Source organism: Rhinoraja longicauda, chromosome 23 (genome assembly GCF_053455715.1).
Source record: "Rhinoraja longicauda isolate Sanriku21f chromosome 23, sRhiLon1.1, whole genome shotgun sequence".
In the NCBI taxonomy this organism is placed as follows: Eukaryota; Metazoa; Chordata; class Chondrichthyes; order Rajiformes; family Arhynchobatidae; genus Rhinoraja; species Rhinoraja longicauda.
Window position 1 is genome coordinate 29378917 of NC_135975.1, and position 24071 is coordinate 29402987.

The window sequence follows — 24071 nt, forward strand, 5'->3', positions numbered from 1 at the left end:
AGGATGCATCACCCCTGGTCAGCCATGACCGAGGGGGGTCTTAGACCTTCGATAAGATCATCCCTCATCCTCCTGCGCTCCCAGGAATAAAGTCCGAGCCTGCTCAACCTCTCCCTCTAACTCAGGCTACTGAGTCCTGGCAACATCCTCGTAGATCTTCTCTGTAATCTTTCCAGCTTAATGGCATCCTTCCTAGAGTGGAGTGACCAAAACAGAACACAATATTCCAAATGTTCTTAAATCAACACCTCCACCTGGCCTGCTAAAGATTAAATGTGGGGCAGCAGAGTGGCACAGCAGTAGAGTTGCTGCCTTACAGCGCCAGATACCTGGGCTTGATACTGACCTCAGGTGTAGTCTGAAAGGAGTTTGAACATGAGAGGAATTGACCGGGTAGATGCACAGAATCTCTTGCCCAGAGTAGGGGAATTGAGAACCAGAGGACATATTTTTAAGGTGAAGGGGAAAGATTTAATAGGAATCTGAGGGGTAACATTTCCACACAAAGGGTGGTGGGTGTATGAAACGAGCTGCCGGAGGAGGTAGTTGAGGCAGGGACTATTACAATGTTTAAGAAACATTTAGGCAGGTACATGGATCGGAGAGGTTTAGAGGGATATGGACCAAATGCAGGCAGGTGGGACTAATGTAGGAGTGATATGTTGGTCAGTGTGGGCCGAAGGGCTGTTTCCACACTGTAACACTCTATTGCTCAGTGGGTCGGGCAGCATCTATGGAGGCAATGGACAGATGATGTTTCAGGTCCGGACTCTTCATCTGGACCAACGTGGAGCAGTCCAGATTGAAGGGTCCCAACCCAGAACGTTAAGTGTCCACTTCCCTCCACAGTGGTGCAGTGGTGGAGTTGCAGCCTTACAGCGAATGCAGCGCCGGAGTCCCGGGTTCGATCCTGACTACAGGTGCTGTCTGTACAGAGTTTGTACCTTCTCCCCGCAACCTGCGTGGGTTTTCGCCGAGATCTTCGGTTTCCTCCCACGCTCCAAAGACGTACAGGTTTGTAGGTTAATTGGCTTGGTAAATGTAAAAATTGTCCCTAGTGGGTGTAGGATAGTGTTAATGTGCGGGGATCGCTGGCTGGTGCGGACCCGGTGGGCCGAAAGGGCATGTTTCTGCTCTGTATCTCTAAACTAAACTAAACTAAGATGCTGCCTTTTCCCAGAGTGAAAATGTCAAAGACTCGAGGGCATAGCTTTAAGCTGAGAGGGACAAAGTTAAAAGGAAATGTGTGGGGCAGGTTATTTTACACAGAGACCGGTGGGTGCCTGGAACTTGCTGCCAGAGGTGGGGGTGGAGGCAGTGGTGTTTAAGAGGCTTTTAGATTCGCATATGGATATGCAGCGGCAGTGATCATGTGCAGGCAGATGAGAATACTTTATCTTGGCATCATGTACAGCATGGACATTGTGGGCCAAAGGGCCTGCTCCTTTGTTGTACTGTTGGAACTGAAATCCTCACGTCTTTCTGATAAAAAAATCATTTGTTTTAGTTCACAGGGTACTTCACCCGCATACCATTTCCTACATTTTCAGTTCTTATAGTAACATTTCCAAGCCTTCCCACTAACATGTTTCTGCCAGTAGAATATGCATTTTGAATAAATCGAATAGGGCGGCACAGTGGTGCCGTGGTAGTGTTGCTGCCACACAGCACCAGAGACCCGGATTCAATCCTGGCTACCAGAGCTGTCTGTACGGAGTTTGTACGTTCTCCCCGTGACCTGCGTGGGTTTTCACTGAGATCTTCAGTTTCCTCCCACACTCCAAAGATGTACAGGTTTGTAGGTAATTGGCTTGGTATAATTGTAAATTGTCCCCAATGTGTGTAGGATAGGGCTAGGCTAGTGTGCGGGGATTGCTGGTCGGCACGGACGCAGTGGGCCGAAGGGCCTGTTTCCGCGCTGTATCTCTAAACTAAACTAAAGAATGACCGATGTAAACCTCCGTGTTCCAGATTTCCTTACAAGCCTCTGCTGGGACTGTCAAAGGGAAGGGAACTGGCGAGGAAGAGGAAGGATGAACTGAACACGTACGTGAGGTATTTGCTGAATGGATCACCTCAAGTTGCAAAGGTAAGGCGTGCAAAATATCAGTGATAAGGTGAGAGTGTCAATGTTTAAAGGAGATGCGCGGGGAAAGGCAAGAGGGCATAGCTTTAAGATGAGAGGGGTAACGTTTAAAGGGGATATGCAAGTCAACTTTTGTACACAGAGGGTGGTGGATGCCTGGAACATGCTGACAGGTGGTGGAAACAGATAAGACAGTAGGAGCTAAGAGGCTTTTAGATAGGCACATGGACATGCAGGAAATGGAGGGATATATGGACCCGTATAAAATTCATAGTGTGTAGTATTATTTGATTTTCATTGGATACCATGCAAACCATTAGCTTTTCACTGCACCTCGGTACACGTGACAATAATAAACCTAAACTTAGACCAGGAACTCAGCTGAAAATCACACAGACCAGACTTCCCACATTTGAAGTTGGAGGATATGAAAGAATGTATGATGGGACTGGGACTGCCATCGTTTTTGGCATAGATAGGGTAAACAGTCAGAACCTTTTAGCCAGAATGGAGAAAACAAAATCAAATACTCGAAGGCGCGGCTTTAAAGTGAAAAGGGCAAAGTTTAAAGGAGAAGTGCGTGGAATTTTTTTTGTGGAGATAGTGGTGGTTCCCTGGAACGCGTTGCCAGAGGTGGTGGTGGTGGAGGCAGATACCTTAGTGGTCTTTAACAGGTTTTTGGATAGGCACACAGATATGCAGGGAATGGAGGGATATGGATCACCTGCAGGCAGAGAGGTTTAGTTTAACCTGGCTTCATGTCTGGCTTGGACTGTGGGCCAAACAGCCTATTCCTGTGCTGTGCTGTTCTATGTTCCACATTCTATGGTAGTAGAGCGAACGGTGGAATTTGCAGCAGAGTAAATGACCGCACGGACCATCACAATCACATCTTCATGTCAAACGATGGACATCTTACATGGTCCCATCATACATTCTTTCATATCCTCCAACTTCAAATGTGGGAAGTCTGGTCCGTGTGATTTTCATCTCAGTTCCTGGTCTAAGTTTAGGTTTATTATTGTCACGTGTACCGAGGTGCAGTGAAAAGCTATGTTTTGCATGGTATCCAATCAAAATCAAATTATACTACACATAAATACTGCCAAGTAGAGCAAAGGGGAAGATACAGAGTGCAGAATATAGTTCTCAACTTTGTAGTGCTTCAGTTCCAGAGACAAAGTCCAATGAACGCAATGGGGTAGAGGTGAATCGGGCAGTATCCTAGCTTATAGAAGGACCGTTCAGAAGCCTGACAACAGAGGGGAAGGAGCTGTCCGTGAGTCTGGTGGTGCGCGCTTTCAAGCTTCTCTATCTTCTAACTGACAGGAGCAGAGAGAAAGAGGAATGACTGGGGTGGGACAAGTCTTTGGTCTGGAGTTTTTTTCCCTTTCTTAGAAGGGTCTGACCCGAAATGTCACCTATCCATGCTCTCCAGAGATGCCGCCTGTCCCGCTGAGATATTCCTCCACTTTGGGTCCTTTTGGGCCAAGTCTTTGATTATGTTGGCTGCTTATCTGAGGCAGCGTGAAGTGCAGATGGAGTCAATGGTGGCGAGTCTTGTTTGTGTGATGAACTGGGCTACATTCACAACTCTGCAATTTCTTGCATACACAATATGTACATAATTCCCTTTCTAGTTGTAATAGTTTCTGCTCATTGTATATATTTCATGCCCTAATAATCTTCATGCCGTAATAAGATTATTAGGGCATGAAATATATAAGAAAATCTTCTCACATTCCACTTCATTCGCCTTATAATTATCCTCCATCTTTTGTATCCAGTTAACAATTTACCAGCCTTTGAAAACAATCTTTCACTACTTATCTATAATTAGATGCATGGCCTTTATCCTTGTTCATCACATCCAAATACATAACTACCAAAAAAATAATTGTCTTTATTGATTCCATTGTTCACAGTTTGAAACCTATTTAATTGAAATTATGTCATCTGTATTAATATTGATCCAAAGATGTTCAGCTATAATTACCTTTAGCATTAGTCTAAAACTGTGAAAGTTTTATTCAAAGCATTACTGGTAAAGACATTTCAGAGAAGAACAAGGAACAACGGTACAACACAGGAACTTCGGCCCACAATGTCCGTACCAAACAAGCTGCCAAGATAAACAAATCTCCTCTGCCTGCACGTGATCGGCATCCCTCCTCCATTCCCTGCATATCCGCATGCCTTTCTAAAAGCCCCTTTAAATGGCTCCATTGTCTTAGCCTCCACCACCATCCAGGCACTCACCACCCTCTGTGTAAAAAGCTTGTCCTGCACATCTCCTTTAAACCATCTCCCTCTCACCCTAAAGGCCTCTGGTCTTTGATATTTCCACTCTGAGTAAAAGATTCAGACTGTCTACCTACTTATGTCTTTCATGGTTATACACTGTATACTTCCATCAGGCCCTCAGCCTTCGATGCTCCAGAGAAAGCAATCCAAAACAAATTTATCCAAGCCAACAAGACCAGGAGAATGATATAACTATATAATAACCATATAACAACTACAGCACGGAAACAGGCCCGTTCGGCCCTACCAGTCCATGCCGACCACTCTCTCTGACCTAGTCTCATCTACCTGCTCTCAGACCATAACCCTCCAATCCCCTCTTATCCATATACCTATCCAATTTACTCTTAAATAATAAAATCGAGCCTGCCTCCACCACTTCCACCGGAAGCCCATTCCATACAGCCACCACCCTCTGAGTAAAGAAGTTACCCCTCATGTTACCCCTAAACTTTTGTCCCTCAATTCTGAAGCTATGTCCCCTTGTTGGAATCTTCCCCACTCTCAAAGGGAAAAGCCTACCCACGTCAACTCTGTCCGTCCCTCTTAAAATTTTAAAAACCTCTACATATGTACAGAATAAACATATGTTCAGAGTTTGATGCGTCCGCCCAATACCAATTAACTGTTAACAGTGCTCGACAACTCCCTGACCTCTAAAATAATGCATTCATAGTTTATGCCTCATGCCAACTATCAAATGCATATCTAGAACATTCAGAATGGTGTGACGCCAAGACGGATACATCGTTACAAACTGAGGAACTGGTTAATCGACTTCTAGTGGAGGAAGGGGGGAAGGGATGGGGCAAGAGGGGAAACGAGGGAGGGGAGGGGGAGGGGAGTGTTGGTCGAAGTTACCTACAATTAGAGAATTCAACGTTCGTACCTGCGTAAACTACCCAAGCTAAATACGAGGTGCGGTTCGTACAATTTACGTGTGGCCTCACTCTGGCAATTTTGCAAGTCTGGCAAACTTACAACCCAAGGTAGACACAAAATGCTGGAGTAACTCAGCAGGTCAGGCAGCATCTCTGGAGAGAAGGAATGGGTGACGTTTCGGGTCGAGACCCTTCTTCGGAGTCTAAACGTACAAACCAGCTGTATAAACGTTGAATTCTCTTATTTTAGGTATATTCTACAAACACTCCCCTTCTTTCCCCCCCCCCCCCCCTCCCTTTCCCCCCTTCGTCCACTAAAGGTCTTTGCACCAGTTCCACAGTTCATAACAATATATCTTTCTTGGGATCACACTGCCCCTAGCCAACAGGGATCCTCCCTGCCTAAGGTCATCTGTTGCCAGCTCTGATTTGTCCTGGTCTTTTCTTGTATGTATCCAGTTGTGCCCCACTCTCCTCCCCCCCCTCCCCCCCCCCCCTCCCCACAGTTAGACTGAAGAAGGGTCCCAACCCGAAACGTCACCTATTCATTTTCTCCAGCGATGTTGCCTGAGCCGCTGAATTGCTCCAGCACTTTGTGATGCAATAAAGAAACTAAACTTAATGTTTAGTACCAAAGTCCATTTGTCCTCACCTCATGGGTGAGAAGCAGAGATGACATTATTCAGATCACATAGTTCAGAGTTTAGTTTCTTTGTCCAGTGATGAAGACAGTGGGGCAGCTGGTAGATCCTCTGCCTCACAGCGCCTGAGACCCGGGTTCAATCCTGACCTCGGGCGCTGCCTTAGCGGAGTTTGCCTGTTCTCGCTGCGATCGCGTGGATTTCCTCCATGTACTCTGGTTTCCTCTCACATCCCAAAGACGTGCGGGTTTTGTGGGTTAATCGGCCCTCTGCAAACTGCCCCTAGAGTGGATGAGAAAGTGGGATAACATGGAACTAGTGTGAACGGGTGACCGATGGTCAGTGTGGTGGACTCGGTGGGCCAAAGGGCCTGTTTCCATGCTCTATCCCTAAACTAAACCTAGGTTCGATCCTGATCTTTTTTTTTTTTTAATATAAAAGTTTTATTCCAAAGAAAACATACAAACATACTAAGCAAAATGTGATTAAACAAAAGCCGCCTGTATCGGCAGTTTACAAAATAAACAATTATCACATTAGAATCCCGCCATCTCTGTCAACAATACATTCAACCCTCCCGCGGCGACCAGCGTTCACGGACCAGCCTCCAGAGTCCCCGTGGACACCGCGTGTTCCCTCTCCAGGGACACGCGGGCACGGACGTAACCCCGGAACAGGGGTAGGCAGCCGACCTCTGTGAGGCCGTCGACTGCCCGCTGCCTGGACCCGCGCGCGGATGGCCATCTTGGCCAGGCCCAGGAGCAGACTGATCTTGGGTGCTGTCTGTGTGTGTGGAGTTTACACGTTCTCCCCGTGACCGTGTGGGTTTCCTCTGGGTGATCCGGTTTCCTCCCACGTCCCAAAGACGTGCGGGTTTGTCGGCTGAAACCCGTCTTCTGGCTGAAATTCCAACCGAGATTGCTTTCTGAATCGTTACGCACAATTCTAATCAGTATTCAGCAGATAGGACGCTTGATCTCCACCGAACGACAGCAGTTTGCATGAAGTATTCTGTCAATAGATGGACAATATACGATCCAGATGTAATAGGTTCTCTCAGACAGTTGCAGCATGCTTTGAATTCAGTATCCAGTCCCTGGGCTCCAATTAAGATAAACAAGTTTTTATTCCTTATATCAGGGCAGCACAGTGGTGCAGCGGGTAGAGCTGCTGCCTCAGAGTGCTGAGACCCAGGTTCAATCTTGGCCTCAGGTGCTATATGTGTGTGGGGTTTGCACGTTCTCCCTGTGACCGAGTGAGTTCCCTCCGGGTGCACCAGTTCCTTTCCACATCCCAAAGGTTTGTGGGGTTAACTGGCCCTCTGCAAATTGCCCCTGATGTGTCGGGAGTGGATGCGGAAGTGCGATAACGTAGAACCAGCGTGAACGGGTGATTGATGGTCGGCATGGACTCGGTGGGCCGAAGGGCCTGTTTCCATGCTGGATCTTTCAAATAATCAACTAGTGTGAACAGGTGATCGATGGTCAGCATGGACTCGGTGGGCCGAAGGGCCTGTTTCCATGCTGGATCTTTCAAATATTCAACTAGTGTGAACAGGCATGGACTCGGTGGGCCGACGTACATGTTTCCATAAAAAGACACAAAGTTCTGGAGTAACCCAGCAGGTCAGGCAGCATCTTTGGAGAACATGGATAGGTGAGGTCTCGGGTCGAGACCCTTCTTCGGGCTTGGTTTCATGCTGAATCTTTCAATCAATTTCAGTTTTCTCTGCAATGTAAAATAGTCCAGATCTGCATTGATTTGGGCTGTGTAAACTGTTAGGGGCATTCAGCTTAATTTCCAAAGAATATTCGTAACGTCCAAGGAAAGATTGTGTCAGACCACTAAGGCTCTGCACTGGAGTACAAGTATGATAATGGGTATGTATGGTTACTCTACCACAATCTTCCTTTCCACATCACCATATCAAAGAGTTAACTCCAGGCTGTGTGGTACATTTGGGAATTGGAGTGCATATTTCATATAATCTCATATTTTCTTAAACTCACAAAACCTCCTATGACATTCCTTCCGCTCAGGTCTAATCGATCAGTTTTGTGCTTCTAATAGACTCGGGCTCCAATGGATTAGGGGTCACACAGCCTTGCACCTGATTTAAGGAGTCAAGTACAGTCAAACAATAAACCAGCATCTGATTGTTCAGGAATCCCAATGACTGAGTCATTTCCTCATTGGATTGAGTACTGATGTACAGAGGGACTTTGGGGTCCAAGTCCATCGCTTCCTGAAAGCAGCAACATAAGTATATGGAGTGGTAAAGAAGGCGTACGGTATGCTTGCCTTCATTGGTCAGGGCTTGTATACACTGGAATTTAGAAGGATGAGAGGAGATTTCATCGAAACGTATAAGATTTTTAAGGGGTTGGACACGTTAGAGGCAGGAAACATGTTCCCAATGTTGGCGGAGTCCAGAACAAGGGGCCACAGTTTAAGAATAAGGGGTAGGCCATTTAGAACTGAGATGAGGAAAAACTTTTTCAGTCAGAGAGTTGTGAATCTGTGGAATTCTCTGCCTCAGAAGGCAGTGGAGGCCAATTCTCTGAATGCATTCAAGAGAGAGCTAGATAAAGCTCTTAAGGATAGCGGAGTCAGGGGGTATGGGGAGAAGGCAGGAACGGGGTACTGATTGAGAATGATCAGCCATGATCACATTGAATGGCGGTGCTGGCTCAAAGGGCCGAATGGCCTCCTCCTGCACCTTTTGTCTATTGTCTATTGGAGTCAGAAAGTCATGATGCAGCTCTGGAAAACTTTGGTTAAGCCAAGTATCTAGGCAGTTCTGGTCACCCATTACAGAAAGGATGAGGAGGTTTTGGAAAGTGTAGGGAGGAGGCTTAACAGAACGCTGCCAGGATTAGGGGGTATTATCTATAAGGAGAGGTTGGACAGACATGGATTGTTTTCTCTGGAGTGTCGAAGGCTGGGGGGAGACCTGATGAAGTACAGTATATGAGATTATGTGAGGAATAGATGGGACAGACAGTTCAAACTTTTTTCCCCTGAGTGGGAATGTCAAAGACAAGAGTGGCAAAGTTTAAAGGAGATATGCAGGCCAGGTTTTTTACACCCCCTGGAACACGCAGCCTGGGGTGGTGGTGGAGGCAGATACGATGGGAGGCGTTTAAGAGGCATTTAAGGGGCAATTTGCAGAGGGCCAGCTAACCTACAAACCCACAGGTCTTTGGAATGTGGGAGGAAACCAGAGCACCCGGAGGAAACTCACGCGGTCACAGTGAGAACGTGCAAACTCCACACACAGACAGCACCCGAGGTCGGGATCGTACCGGGTCTCTGGCGCTGTCAGGCAGCGGCTCTCCCCGCTGCGCCACCGTGACTAACACGTGTTTTTTTTCTCCACCTTTTGCAGAGTGATCTCGTCTACACATTTTTTCATTCTTTTCCGAACATTGAAAGGCCTTCTGCGACGCCATCATCAGGTACTGTGGCAACGTCTATTGCCGTTCACCGTTACGTTTACTGCCGCCTTGCTTCATGCAGTACGCACGAGAAAATGCCCGCGGAAGCAGTGTACACTTTGAAGTCAGGGTTGATCGATCTGAGACACCTGTTTGTTTTTCAGAGTCTGGCTTTTACCTTGCAAGGCTGCCAGCAAGCGCTCAGCTCCACATCTCCTGGGAAAATGGCAAGCTCTCTGTGATGGTGAAGCACGTCAAAAACATTGTAAGAACATAATTCACACCCACACACACACACACACACACACTGGACATTCAAAGCCACCGTGATGTAGGCTTTGCCATGGGACACAAAGCCGAGCACTGGGCGGCACGGCGACGCAGCGGTAGAGCTGCTGCCTCACGGCGCCAAAGACCCGGGTTTGGTCCTAACTGCAGGTGTTGTCTGGATGGTGTTTGTACGTTCTCCCCGTGACCTGCAGGGGTTTTCTCTGGGTGCCCCGGTTTCCTCCCAAACTCCAAAGACGTACAGGTTTGCAGGATCATTGGCTTCGGTAAAAATTGTAAATTGTCCCTAGTGTGCGTAGGATAGTGTTAATGTGCGGGGATCGCTGGTTGGCACGGACTCGGTGGGCCGAAGGGCCTGTTTCCACCCTGTATCTCTAAACTAAACTAAACTAAACAAAACTGCAAAATCACAGTTGTACAGTACAGAAACAGGCCCTTTGGCCCAACTCGCCCCTGCTGACCCATCTAAACTAGTCCCATTTGCCCACACATTTGGCCCATATTCCTCTAAACCTTTCCTATCCATGTACCTGTCCAACTGTCTTTCAAATGTCATTATTTTACCTGCCTCAACTACCTCCTCTGGCTGTTTGTTCAATTTAGCCACGACACTCTGAGTGAAAAAGCTGCCCCTGGGTTCCTACTGAATCTTTCCCCTCTCACCTTAAACATAAAACATAGAACAGTACAGCAGAGGAACTGGCCCTTCAGCCCATAATGTCTGTGCCAACATGACACCACCACCAACTCTTATCTGCTTTCATATAATCCATTCAATGCATATCCATGTGCCTATGAACACAGGAACATAATATCTGTGCTGAACATTATGCCAATTTAAAGTAATCTCCTCTGCCCGTAACATGATAGATATCCCTCCATTGTCTGCATATCCATGTACCTGTCTCGTTTAGTTTAGCTAATTGTCATGTGTGCCAAGTTAGAGTGAAAAGCTACTTTGTTGTGCACATGATTACAATCAATCGGTCCACAGTGTACCGTACAGGACAAAAAGAAAAACGTTTAGTGCAGGATAAAGTCCAGGAAAGTATGATTAATGCTAATCCGAGGGTCTCCAGTGCGGGTAGATAGTGGCTCAGTACCGCTCTCCAGTTGGCGAGAGGATGGTTCAGTTGCCAGGTAACAGCTGGGAAGAAACTCTCCCTGAATCTGGAGGTGTGCATTTTCACACTTCTGTACCACTTGCCTGATAGGATAGGGGAGAAGAGGGAGTGACTGGGGTGAGACTGGCCCTCGATTATGCTGGTGGCCTTGCCGAGGCAGCGTGAAGTGTAGATCGAGTCGACAGGAAGGGAGGTCGGTTCGCGTGATGGTCTGAAAGGTCTCTTAATCTCCCCCATCATCCCCGGCAGCTCGTTCCAGGCACCCACCACCCACGGTGTGTAAAAAAAAAAAACCCATCTCATTTAAAACGTCTGCAAAGCTAATCCTCCTGAACAATCTCCAGTGCCACATAAAACCCGGTAAACATTCCCGAGCCGGCCTGTGATCCAGTGTGAGTCACTGCTGTCACACACTCAGCGAACTAATCGGAACAACTGCTTCAAGATTGTGGCACACCGTGTACAAAGAACTCGGCCACAACTCATTCCGAACCAGTGACAATGTTCTCCTGTCCGCCCATAAAATAACAAAGGAGGTTGAGATTTTCCAAGAGAAGGATTAGGCCTTTTGTTGTGCTTGAAAAAAGGGGATGAATTGCTTGTTCTAGCACCACGCTGATTAACGATTGGAGGACCATGAAAAGATCACCAGGCAAATGGCTGCTGGGGCCAAAATCATCTCCATAGGAGCTAAATCTTTTCTTCCTTCAATCTGCCCAGAAATTGGCACCCAGCCCACGTTAGCCCCAGGAAACATTAACAAACCTAGTACAAAGTCTTCATATGAGTCAATCTTGCACAGCAAGTGCTGATATATCTATCCTACATAAAACTCAAAGGCAGCTTGATGTAACTGCAGTGATAAATCACGTTTAATACAGTATGTTCATCTGCTGCGTTTCACATATAGAGGAAAAACAGGTGTGTAATTGAAATGAGGCCCAGGAATCTAAATTGACTTGCCGTCTAAATAAACTGGAGGAACAGCACCTCATACTCTGCTTGGGTTGCTCACAACCCAACAGTAAAAACATGGGTGACTGATCTACAAACAGAAACCCTCCCCCCTCACTTCTCTTGTGCCCTCCCCCTTTCCCCCCCTCTCCTCCCTGTGCCCACCTAGATTTGCATTCATTCTTCCCCCCCCCCCACATTCCCTTCCACCAATATTCCTTCGTCTGGCTTCACAATTCGCACCTTTTCTATTCTCGATTCACCTTTTTGGTTTTTCATCTCTGGTCCTTTGTTCTTCCATCTGACAATCAACCACCCAAGACCCGCATCCACCGATCACTTAAGGGCACGAAGTGCTGGAGTAAATCAGCGGGTCAGGCAGCATCTCTGGGAGAACATGGACAGGTGACGTTTCAGATCGGGACAGGCTGATGTCACCCGTCACTTGCCAGACTTTGCCCCCCCCCCCCACTCCTCTCTTCCACCTTTCTCCTCCCCCCCCCCTCCCAACCTCAATCAGACTGAAGAAAGTTCCCGATCTGAAACGTCAACTGTCCATGTTCTCCAGAGATGCTGCCTGACCCACTACTGAGTTACTCCAGCACCTTGTGTCGTTTTTTGACATTGAATATGTCAGTCCAGCAGAGACCAGCTACACCGAACATTTAGGCTGCTGCCTTTTTAAGTGCCTTGGAGCATCGTATGAATAAAAAACTGTTGCTGCACAGTTGGTTTCTGCTATTCGTTGAATGATTGGGATGACAAGTGACCAGAGTTGAAGCAGAAATTCATCACTCTGTAATCACCAGACAATTTGCCTCATAATGTCATAGACTCATATAGCATGGAAATGCTAGTCCAACTTGGCCTCGCCGACCAAAAGCCCCGTCTACACTAGTCCCACTTGTCTGTGTTTGACCCATATCCCTCCAAACCTATCCTATCTATGTACCTCTCTGAATGTATTTAAATGCTGTGTGGACCTGCTTCTAGCAGCACATTCCATATTCATACCACCCTTTGTATAAAATAGTTGCCCCTCGGGCTCCGATTAAATTTTTCCACCCTCACCTTAAACCGATGTCCTCTTGATTCCTCCACTCTGGGTAAAAGACTGTGTTTCTACACAATCTAGTCCTCTTATGATCTAATACACCTCAAAAAGATCACCCTTCATCCTCCTGCACTCCAAGGAATAAAGTCCTAGCTTGCTCAACCTCTCCCTAAAGTTCAGACCGTCGTGTCCTGGCAACATCCTTGTAAATCTTCTCCGCACCCTTTCCAGCTTAACAACATCTTTCCTACAAAAGAGTGATCAAAGCTGAACAAAAGACTAAATGTGGCCTCACCAATATCTTGTACAACTATAACATGACCTTCCAACTTCTATACTCAATACTCTGACTGATGTTGGCCAATGTGCCGAAAGCCTTCTTGACCGCCTATCTACCTGTGACACCACTTTCAAGGATCTCTGTACCTGTACTGCTTGATCCCTCTGCTCTACAACATTTCTACAGGGCCCTGCCACTCACTGTGAAGGTCCTGCCCTGGTTAGATCCCCAAAAAGCATCATCTCGCACTTCTCTATATTAAATCCCATCAGCCATTGCTCAGCCCACCTAGCCAACCGATCAAGATCCTGCTGTAATTTTAAACAACCATCTTCACTATCTACAATACCATCCACTTTAGTGCCACATGTAAACTTGCTAATCATGCATGCCTTGCACGTTCTCATCCAAATCATTGATATAGAACAGCAATGGGCCCAGCACTGAACCCTGAGGTGTAAGTGTTCGACGAAACGGTCGCTGAGTTTACGCTTTCTACTGTTAGAATTCCATTATTTTAGTTTCGTTTATTGTCAGGTGCACCGAGGCTTTTTTGTTGCGTGCTATCCAGTCAGCGGAAAGACAATACATGATTACAAACAAGCCGTCCACAGTGTACAGTGTAAAGGGATTAATGTTCAGTGCAAGATGGTCCATAAAGTCCGATTAATGATAGTCCGAGGATCTCCAATGAGGTAGAGGGGAGGTTATGACAGCTCTCTAGTTGGTGGCAGGATGGTTCAGTTGCCTGATAACAGCCGGGAAGAGACTGTCCCTGAATCTGGAAGTATACATGTCAGCAGTGACCAATGATTAACATTCAGTAGGTGAATGATCTGAGCCAGAATCGGGGATTAATACAAGCACTGGGCAGGTGTAGGAGCAACAAAGTATTGAATGCGCAGAGGCCTTTCATGCTGAAACATTTCAGGAGACTGCAGTAGATAGAGTTACAGACCTGTCTTCCGTTTTCCCAGACGGATCTAAAGATAATTGCGAGACGAACCCATGTCAATATGAGTCGGAGTCACCTGTGGGTCAAACCGCAGGTTTCCTTTTCTAAACTAACCCAGCCAGATTCTCACAGCATGCCAAGAGCTGCACGCTGACTCCTGCCACATTCTAACGCCCAGACTATTTTTTAAAACCCAGTACAGGTTTTTGTACTTTAATGCAGGGAATTATATTTAGCCAATGGATTATGAATTGGTGCACAAAATGATTCCATTTCCCCAACTTCATTGTGTTTCCTGCAGAGAATCATAGAGTCATACAGTGTGGAAATGCGGACATCCCGTATTTTGGGCTAAATTGGTTTGTCCCATACAGGTCTGCCCTTGTCCTGTATTAGGCCCGCGGGCCGCTGTAGGCCGGGACAGTGTAGGCTAACGGAGTGTGTTTGGGGAGCGTTTGGCCAATATCCCACTCAGCCTGTCCTATCCATGTACCTGCCTAAATGTTTCTTATGTGTAGGAAGGAAATGCAGATGCTGGTTTAAACCGAAGATAGACACAAAATGCTGGAGTAACTCAGCGGGTCAGGCAGCATCTCTGGAGAAGATGGGCAGGTAACGTTTCAGGTCGGCACCCTTCCTCAGACTGTTTGTAGTAGAGGGTGACTAAAATGCCACCTACCCATGTTCCCCAGAGATGCTGCCGGACCTGCTGAGTTACTCCCATGCTTTGTGTCTTTTTAATTTCAGACTGATTGTGGATACATTTGAAAATATTTGGGGTTGAATATTCGGGTGGAGAGAGGCAATAAATCAGCAAAAAGAGCAACTGTGTGTCCCCAAACAAACAACCAACGTTTTACCACACCCTTTAGTCATGTCGCCTGCTCTTGGGCTGGATTGTTTTCTCAGAATTAATTAAGCGATCCCTGTGAGACAAGATGAATGGGTGCAGATTATGCTAAATCATTCATACTGTTCAGACCGGGCACGAATTGAACGTTACTGTGTAATCCTGCAGTGTAGTGTGCCATAGAGGCCTGGTTATTAATCTCTAATGTTTACTTCAGAGCTGCTCGACCAGCGAGGTTTATGGCTGTGTTTAATCTCGCCTTACTGTACTCCAGCCAAACTGATCCCCTGTCTTTTATTTCCTGTGTACTCTCTGACCATGACCTTTCGAATGACTTGAGAACTCGACATTATCCTCCCTCAGCTGGCTGCAGCATTACAGCCCCTCTTCACACTGAGACCAGCTGTTATTTGTACAGAACTCTTCCCCTTGCTAACATCAACACCCCTGTTGCCAACACATTGGAACTAATTGTTGCACCAGCATTTTCTGCACAGTTTGCTGGTTCTGGCATTCTGCGTTAATTCTATAAACAACCTTTCCCTTGTACGATGGAATTTGAAAAACAAATAGCTTCGAAAAGGAAAATATATTTTTTAGGTTTAGGTTTAGTTTTATTAATGTCATGTGTACAGTGAAAAGCTTGGTGCTGTATGCTATCCAAACAGATTAGACAATACCATACATAAATACAATGAGTTTGACTTGATTGTATTTATGTATAGTATATCTGATCTGATTATCTAATTGTGTCATGTGTAAAACAAACCTTTTCACTGTACACTGGTACACGTAACAATAATAAACCTAAACCCGGAGAAAAGGAATAGGTAACATTTCAGGTCGAGACCCTTCTTCATTCGACCCGAAACATCACCTATTCCTTTTCTCCAGAGATGCTGCCTGACCCGCTGAGTTACTCCAGCTTTTTGTGTCTATCTTCAGTTTAAACGAGCATAGGCAGTTCTTTCCTACACATAAACCTAAACCTATTTGGTCATGATCAGGTTAATCTGACAGGTAAGCTTCTCAGGGAGTCATTGTGTACAAAACTGTTAAATTTGGATACAGGTCACCTCCATTTCCATCATGAGAACAGATATTCAAAGAAGAAGGGTCCCGACCCAAAACGTCGCCTATCCATGTCCTCCAGGGATGCTGCCTGACATCTGCTATTCACTATTGCATTTGATGAACTGTTTTAGTTTAGTTTAGAGATACTGTGTGGTAACAGGCCCTTCAGCCCACCGAGTCCATGCCGACCATTGATCGCCCATACATTAGTTGTTATCCCACTTTTGCATCCTACACACGAGAAACAATTTACAGAGGCCAATTAACTTACAAACCTACACGTCTTTGGAATGTGGGAGGAAACTGAAGCACCCTTCGGCACACCGAGTCCACGCTGACTATCGGTCACCCCGTATACTGGCACTATCCTACTAGGGACAATTTACAATTTACAGAAGCTAATTAACCTACAAACCTGCATGTTTTTGGAGTGTGGGAATAAACTGGAACACCCGGAGAAATCCCACCTGCTCACAGGGAGAAAGTACAATCTCCATACAGACAGCACCCAAAGTCAGGGTCGAACCTAGGTCTCTGGCGCCGTGAGACAGCAGCTCTACCACTGGGCCACTCAACCAGAATCCGAATTTTAATCAGAATATTTTTCTAGCTAGTAATATGGAGTTGTTGTGGGCGCCGTCTGTACGGAGTTTGTACGTTCTCCCCGTGACCTGCGTGGGTTTTCTCCGAGATCTTCGGTTTCCTCCCACACTCCAAAGACGTACAGGTACGTAGGTTAATTGACTGGGTAAATGTAAAAATTGTCCCTAGTGTGTGTAGGATAGTGTTAATGAGCGGGGATCGCTGGGCGGCACAGACTCGGTGGGCCGAAGGGCCTGTTTCCGCGCTGTATCTCTAAATCTAAAAATCTAAATATTAGAAGCCAGTGAATATTCCCAAACTGTTGAGTTGAAGAACCGGAAGATGGAAGCTTGGCTTTGTGACTTTCATTTTAATTAAACCCTTCTCTCTCTCCTAGTATTTACCAGATGGATCTGCACCAGATGCGTATGTAAAGATCTATCTCCTGCCAGATGCAGATCGGATGACCAAAAGGAGAACAAACGTGGTGCCAAAAAACAGCAATCCAACGTATAATCAGATCGTAAGTACTCTGCAGAAAATTATTTGTAATGTATTAGGGTAGAAGCAGGAAAATAAGAATGGAAGTGGGCCACTCAGCCCATCTAGAGTGCACTACCACTCAACATGATCATCTAAGGACCATCTACCTGTTCATTCCCCACATTTGAGCGGCACAGTGGCGCAGCAGGTAGAACCACTGCTTGGACTCAGTGGGCCAAAGGGTCAGTTTCCATGCTGTGTCTCTAAACTAAAACTAAACTAAGACATCTTGAAACTTAGGAGGAGAAGGCAGGAGAATGGGTTTGAGATAGATCAGCCATGATTGAATGGTGGAGTCGACCTAATGGGCTGGATGGCCTAATTCTGCTCCTATCCCTTATGAACATGATTGCAGCCAAATGTAGAGTTGTTACTATTGGAGGCTGTGATGATTTGTGAGGGGATGTGTTGTCTGATATAATGGAAAGAGTGTGCTTTTTTTGTTGGGTCTTTATCACTGGGATGCTTCCTCTCAGCTCTGAGCACACTCAGAGATTGACTCCAACACCTGCTACTGAAGGACCGTGGGGTTGCAGAATCACCCCAGCTGTGCCACACCATAAGGTCATAAGTTATAAGTGATAGGAGTAGAATTAGGCCATTCGTCCCATCAAGTCTACTCTGCCATTCAATCATGGCTGATCTATCTCTCCCTCCTAACCCCATTCTCCTGCCTTCTCCCCATAACCTCTGATCACCAGGGCCGAATATTAATGAAAATGGTGGTTTACACCGAAGATAGACACATAATGCTGGAGTAACTCAGCGGGACAGGCAGCATCTCTGGAGAGAAGGAATGGGTAACGTTTCAGGTTGATACAACGTCTTCAGCCAAGGGTCTTGACCCGAAACACCTCCCATTCTCCCTGGGACTGCGTGGGTTTTCTCCGGGTCCTCCATATTCCTCCCACACTCCAAAGACGTGCAGGTTTGTAGTTTAATTGGCTTTGGTAAAATTGTAAAATTGCCCTTAGTGTGTGTTGGAAAGTGTTAGTTTAGTTTAGTTTAGAGATACAGCGCGGAAACAGGCCCTTCGGCCCACCGAGTCCGCGCCGACTAGCAATCCCTGCACATTAACACTATCCTACACCCACTCGGGACAATTTTTACATTTTACATCTACCAAGCCAATTTACCTATAAACCTGTACGTCTCTGGAGTGTGGGAGGAAACTGAAGATCTCGGAGCAAACCCACGCAGGTCATAGGGAGAACGTACAAACTCCGTACAGACAGCACCCGTAGTCAGGATCGATCCCGGGTCTCCTGGCACTGCATTCGCTGTAAGGCAGCAACTCTACCGCTGCGCCACCGTGCCGGAGATCACAGTTTAGTGCGGAAACAGCGGGCTGAAGGGCCTGTTCCCGTGCTAAATCAACTACACCAAACTAAACTGAACTAAACCTCCTTTCCCCTGCAACCGCAGGAGATGCAACACCTGTCCCTTTACCTCCCCCCTCAACTCTATCCAAGGACCCAAGCAGTCTTTCCAGGTGAGACGGAGGTTCACCTGCACCTCCTCCAACCTCATCTATTGTATCCGCTGCTCAAGATGTCAACTTCTTTACATCGGCGAAACCAAACGCAGGCTCGGCGATCGTTTCGCTCAACACCTTCGCTCAGTCCGCCTTAACCAACCTGATCTCCCGGTGGCTGAGCACTTCAACTCCCCCTCCTACTCCCAGTCTGACCTTTCTGTCATGGGCCTCCTCCAGTGCCATAGTGAGGCCCACCGGAAATTGGAGGAACAGCACCTCATATTTCGCTTGGGCAGCTTGCAGCCCAGCGGTATGAACATTGACTTCTCCAACTTTAGATAGTTCCTCTGTCCCTCTCTTCCCCTCCCCCTTCCCAGTTCTCCCTTTATCTTCCTGTCTCCACCTATATCCTTCCTTTGTCCCGCCCCCCTGACATCAGTCTGAAGAAGGAACTCGACCCGAAACGTCACCCATTCCTTCTCTCCTGAGATGCTGCCTAACCTGCTGAGTTACTCCAGCATTTTGTGAATAAATACTTCCTAATCCAGGCATCATTCTGGTAAACCTATGGAGGAAACTATCTGGAGAACAACTAACTTAGAAGAATACCCGTTGTGTTAAAGCATTTAAGCTCCCTCTGATATGCTATTAACACTTTGCGTCATGTTAAAGGCCGGCAGAGATATTAAAGATAATTTAAATCCAGTCCTCCTGGACCTTATGATCAATCTTCAGCTATAAATAACATAACAAAAGTGCCTTTGAAGAGTTGCAAAATTATACATGACAGATTTAAAAAATTGTCCTTAAAGACATAATTCTGAAATTGCTCAAATTACAAAGATCATTCAGATTATCCCAAACTCCCCCGTGCACAACTATTTTTAGTGCACTTGGCTGCCATTCTAGATAATTACATTGTGCAAAGTGTGAATCTCAAAGTCCTCAGAGTTCATGAGTAAAATTAATAAATCTCTAGTAAGTCGTTGTTATGGGCTGGGGCGGGAGCTCAGCAGTGCTTGATGCGGAATGGGTTTAGCATTTCCAGCCGGAGTTTATTGGATTACCGGCTCAGCAAATTTGGATCTGCCAAATTGGCTGGAGGGGATTGTCGCAGGACTTTACAATGCTGGGCCACAGTCTCAGCAAAGCTGCCAACTGCAGGTGCCTTGCAAGCCTATAAACCCGTCTCGATTATGACTGGTTTTCCATACACCTCTGCCAAACTCTGCCAAACCAGTGAAGTCATTTTGAGGTGGATATAAGGAACTGCAGATGCTGGCTAATACACAAAGGGAGGAGGAGTGCTGGAGTAACTCAGCGGGTCAGGCAGCATCTCTGGGGAACATGGAGAGGGGACGTTTCGAGTCAGGGCTCTTCTTCAGACTGAAAGAAGAGCGGAGGGAATTAGAGGTACGAAAAGGCCAGAACAAAGTAGGGCTGGCAACAGATGACCAAGGAAGGGTGGAGCCTTGGCTGGGGAAGAGGGTCTAGACCCGAAACGTCACCTATCCATGATCTCCAGAGATACTGCCCTTCCCTCTAAGTTACTCCAGAACTTTGTGTCCTCAAGTCATTTTGAGTATGTTTTAGTACCTTAAAGATTACTACTACCAGTTGAAGCCCAACACGTTACAAAGTTGGAGCAAACTTTTCTGGTCACCTGAGTGTGGCTAAGCTCTTATAAGAAAATAACTGCAGATGCTGGTACAAATTGAAGGTGTTTATTCACAAAATGCTGGAGTAACTCAGCAGGTCAGGCAGCATCTCGGGAGAGAAGGAATGGGTGACGTTTCGGGTCGAGACCCTTCTTCAGGCTGATGTCAGGGGGGCGGGACAAAGGAAGGATATAGGTGGAGACAGGAAGATAGAGGGAGATCTGGGAAGGGGGAGGGGAAGAGAGGGACAGAGGAACTATCTAAAGTTGGGGAAGTCGACGTTCATACCACTGGGCTGCAAGCTGCCCAGGCGAAATATGAGGTGCTGTTCCTCCAATTTCTGGTGGGCCTCACTATGGCACTGGAGGAGGCCCATGACAGAAAGGTCAGACTGGGAATGGGAGGGGGAGTTGAAGTGCTCGGCCACTGGGAGACCTATTTGGCCAACGCGGACCGAGCGCAGGTGTTGAGCGAAGCGATCGCCGAGCCTGTGCTTGGTTTCGCCGATGTAAATAAGTTGACATCTGGAGCTTGCTCATGTTACTTATCCAAGTAAGGTCCCACATTTCCCCACGTATCCCCCTTGTCCTCTCCCTCTGCCCACCCTTCCCCCAGCTTTACATTTCACTCCACCTCTTCTCTCCATATCTGTCACAAGGAGCTGCAGATGCTGGAATCTTGAGCAAAACACAAAGTGCTGGAGGAACCCAGTGGGTCAGGCAGCATCTGTGCTGGGAAATGTACAGGTGACGTTCGGGTTGGGACCCTTCTTTGGACTGATGGAGATGGGGAGAAGGCTGGAAAAGGGAGGTGGGGAGGTGGGACAAAGCCTTGTGAGTGATAGGTGGATACATGTGAGGGGAGGAAGGTGTGGTCAGAGTCAGATTGGTGCAGCAGAGTACTTGGTGTGAGAAGAAATAAAGGCAGTTTTACATGGCCTTAAATTTGTGGCAGATTAACAAAAGTTAGGTCGATTTGGACGTACATGGATAGGAAAGGTTTGTTCACTTAGAGGGTGATGGGTGTATGGAATGAGCTACTAGAGGAGATAGTTGAGGCAGGTACTAGAACAGCAATTTAAAAGACACTTGGACAGGTACATGGATAGGAAATGTTTAGGGGGATGTGGACCAAATGCGGACAAATGGGACTAGCTTAGGTGGGGCGTCTTGGTCGGCATGAAGGGCCTGTTTCCGTGCCGATTGCCTCTGTGATTCCAATCCTCTTAGCTCCTATAGCTTGTGGCTTAATGGGGAAAGAAACCAAATGGAGCATTGAGTAATGTCAGGATGCTGCAGCTGTTTTCCCAGTTTTCAAGCTTAATTTTCTATTGAATATATCTGGAGGAATCAATTGATGTTCTGGGTACAATTAGCATGCACAAACTAGCCAGTTTTGGATGTCATGCATTTCTTCCAGCTGGATACACTATTGCATTGTTCAGTTTAGTTTTGTTTAGTTTAGAGATACAACGCGGAAACAGGCCCTTTGGCCCACCGAGTCTGTGCCGACCAGTGATCCCTGCACACTTATACTATCCTACACGCACTCGGTTTCCTCCCACACTCCAAAGACGTACAGGTTTGTAGGTTAATTGGCTTGGTGTAATTGTAAATTGTCCCCAGTGTGTGTAGGATAGTGTAAGTGTGCGAGGATCGCTGGTCGGCGTGGACTCGGTGGGCCGGGGGGCCTGTTTCCGCGCTGCATCTCTAAAACTAAAAACTAAAACTACTCAATAATCGGCAAGTGCCTAACCCCGGCTCTTGCAGAAAGTATAATCAGGGCGGAGGTTTCTGTCTGGATGTGTAGGGACCCTTCGGGTTGATTCCAGTGTTGGGCCCAAAATGTCATTTGTCCACCCCCCCCCCCCCCCCCCCCACCTCACCTGTACCCATCTATCACGTGCCAAAGTTTCTCCCATCCCCACCTCTCTTTTCCAGCTTTCTCCCCATTGCTAAAATCAATGTGAAGACCGCAAGACCATACGACATAGCAACAGAATTAGGCCATTCGGCCCGTCGGGTTGCTCCACCATATGATCATGGCTGACCGCTTTTCCCTCTCAACCCCATTCTCCTGCCTTCTCCCCGGGACCTTTGACGACCTTGCTAATGAGGGAAGGGTCCTGAGCCGCTGGGTTGTTCCAGCACTTTGGGTGTTGCTCAAGGCTCCAGCTGGTGTCCCCAACTCGAAACACCTTTAAAACGGGTGAACAAAGCAAATTACTTCATCAGACAAGAACTCGCGCTGAGCCAAGACATCTGGAAGATTTAAAAATGAGTGGGATTGGACTGTAATCGCTCATGTCATCTTTACCGTTCACAGCTGGAGTACGTTGGGATTTCAGGCATGGACCTAGCAATCCGAGTCATCCAGCTGAGTGTGTGGTGCAAGCAGACTCTGCTGGGAGCAGTGAATATTCCCCTCAGGGATGTAACGTTGGAGCAGGAAAGGTGGTATGCACTGGGCAATTCCTTAGTCTGATTGTACCCTTGCAGGAAGAGCATAAGGTGAGCACAGGCCTGACACAGGACTTCCTTCCATAAGGTAGGGTACTGTCCGATTCACCTCTATCCCAATGCAGGCATTGGACTTTATCTGTGGAACTGGTGAGCTACATGCTGAGAACTGCACGCAGACCACACTGCCAACTTTGACTCCATCTACACTTCACGCAGCCGACGTAATCAAAGACTTGTCCCTCCCCGGTCATTCCTTCTTCCCCCTGCTCCCGTCTGGCAGAAGGCACAGAAGCGTGAAAACGTGCATCACCACACTCAGGAACAGCTTCTCCCCCTCTGTCATCAGGCTTCTGAATGGTCCCTCCACAAGCGAGGGTTCTGTCCGATCCACTTCTACCCCATTGCGGACTTTGGACTTTGTCTCTGGAACTGGTGCGGTACGATGTTGAGAACTATATTCTGCACTCTGTATCTTCCCCTTTGCTCCACCTATTGTACTTGACTTTGACTTGATTGCATTTATGTGATCTGATTGGACACCATGCAAAACCATGCTTTTTACTGTACCTCGGTACACGTGACAATAATGAACTTAAACCAAAATCTGTACTGAAAGTCTGTTAACGACTGATACTCTGTTTGATTGTTTGTTAGTGATTGCAAACTTAGACTCTGTAAGCTGCCAATTCAATATAAATGTTGTGTATCAGCTGTGCAGGTGTTAACAGATCTAAGATTTACTTTATGGTGATTTTGTATGAAGCTGAATATTAAGTTTTGCTTCATTACCGATCTTCAAGTGAGATTTTCAAAGAGGTAAAGAATTCACCGTCTCTTTTTTCAAACCACTGAAAGCTGTAAGGTTTGAAGCAAATTGACATAGATCCATGAATATCCTTAAACAAAGTATGTATAATAAAAGGTTCTGTGAATACTTTAAGTGTACTGTGCTGTGTCCTTTTAAATGATTCGGTGGGGGAAGGGTTTAAATGTGACAGTGGTAGTTATGAGGCCGACAGCAGCTGGTGTTATGTCTCCCGTGGTTCCCACTTCATTTATTTGACTTCAATGCGGATAATTTGTGGAGATCAAAAAATGGCTGGCAGTATGTTTAGAGATACATTACGGAAATAAGCCCTTCGGTCCACTGAGTCCACGCTGACCATCGATCACACCAGTCCATTCGACCTTTAGACTTTAGAGATACAATGCGGAAACAGGTCCTTCGACTCACCGAGTCCTTGCCAACCATCAATCACCCCATATACTAACGCTATCCCACACACCAGTGAAAATTTACAATTTTACTGAAGCCAATCAACCTACAAACCTGTACGTCTTCGGAGTGTGGCAGGAAACCAGAGCACCCAGAGAAAACCCATGAGGTCGCAGGGAGAACGTACAAACTCCACACAGCCAGT

At 46.8% G+C, this 24071-nt stretch overlaps 1 protein-coding gene across 1 annotated transcript in view; it reads left to right on the plus strand.

Annotated features, from left to right (window-relative positions):
* LOC144605117 (phosphatidylinositol 3-kinase C2 domain-containing subunit gamma-like) overlaps nucleotides 1–23595 on the plus strand; it is a 170052-nt gene extending 146457 nt beyond the window's left edge. Inside the window, exons 29-34 of the mRNA XM_078420184.1 lie at nucleotides 1972–2089; nucleotides 9301–9370; nucleotides 9514–9614; nucleotides 16908–17033; nucleotides 22514–22698; nucleotides 22773–23595. Of these exons, the coding sequence (XP_078276310.1) occupies nucleotides 1972–2089; nucleotides 9301–9370; nucleotides 9514–9614; nucleotides 16908–17033; nucleotides 22514–22672 (574 nt within the window). The 3' untranslated portion in view covers nucleotides 22673–22698; nucleotides 22773–23595. The remainder of the gene's footprint in view (nucleotides 1–1971; nucleotides 2090–9300; nucleotides 9371–9513; nucleotides 9615–16907; nucleotides 17034–22513; nucleotides 22699–22772) is intronic.
* Nucleotides 23596–24071: the final 476 nt, after the last annotated feature.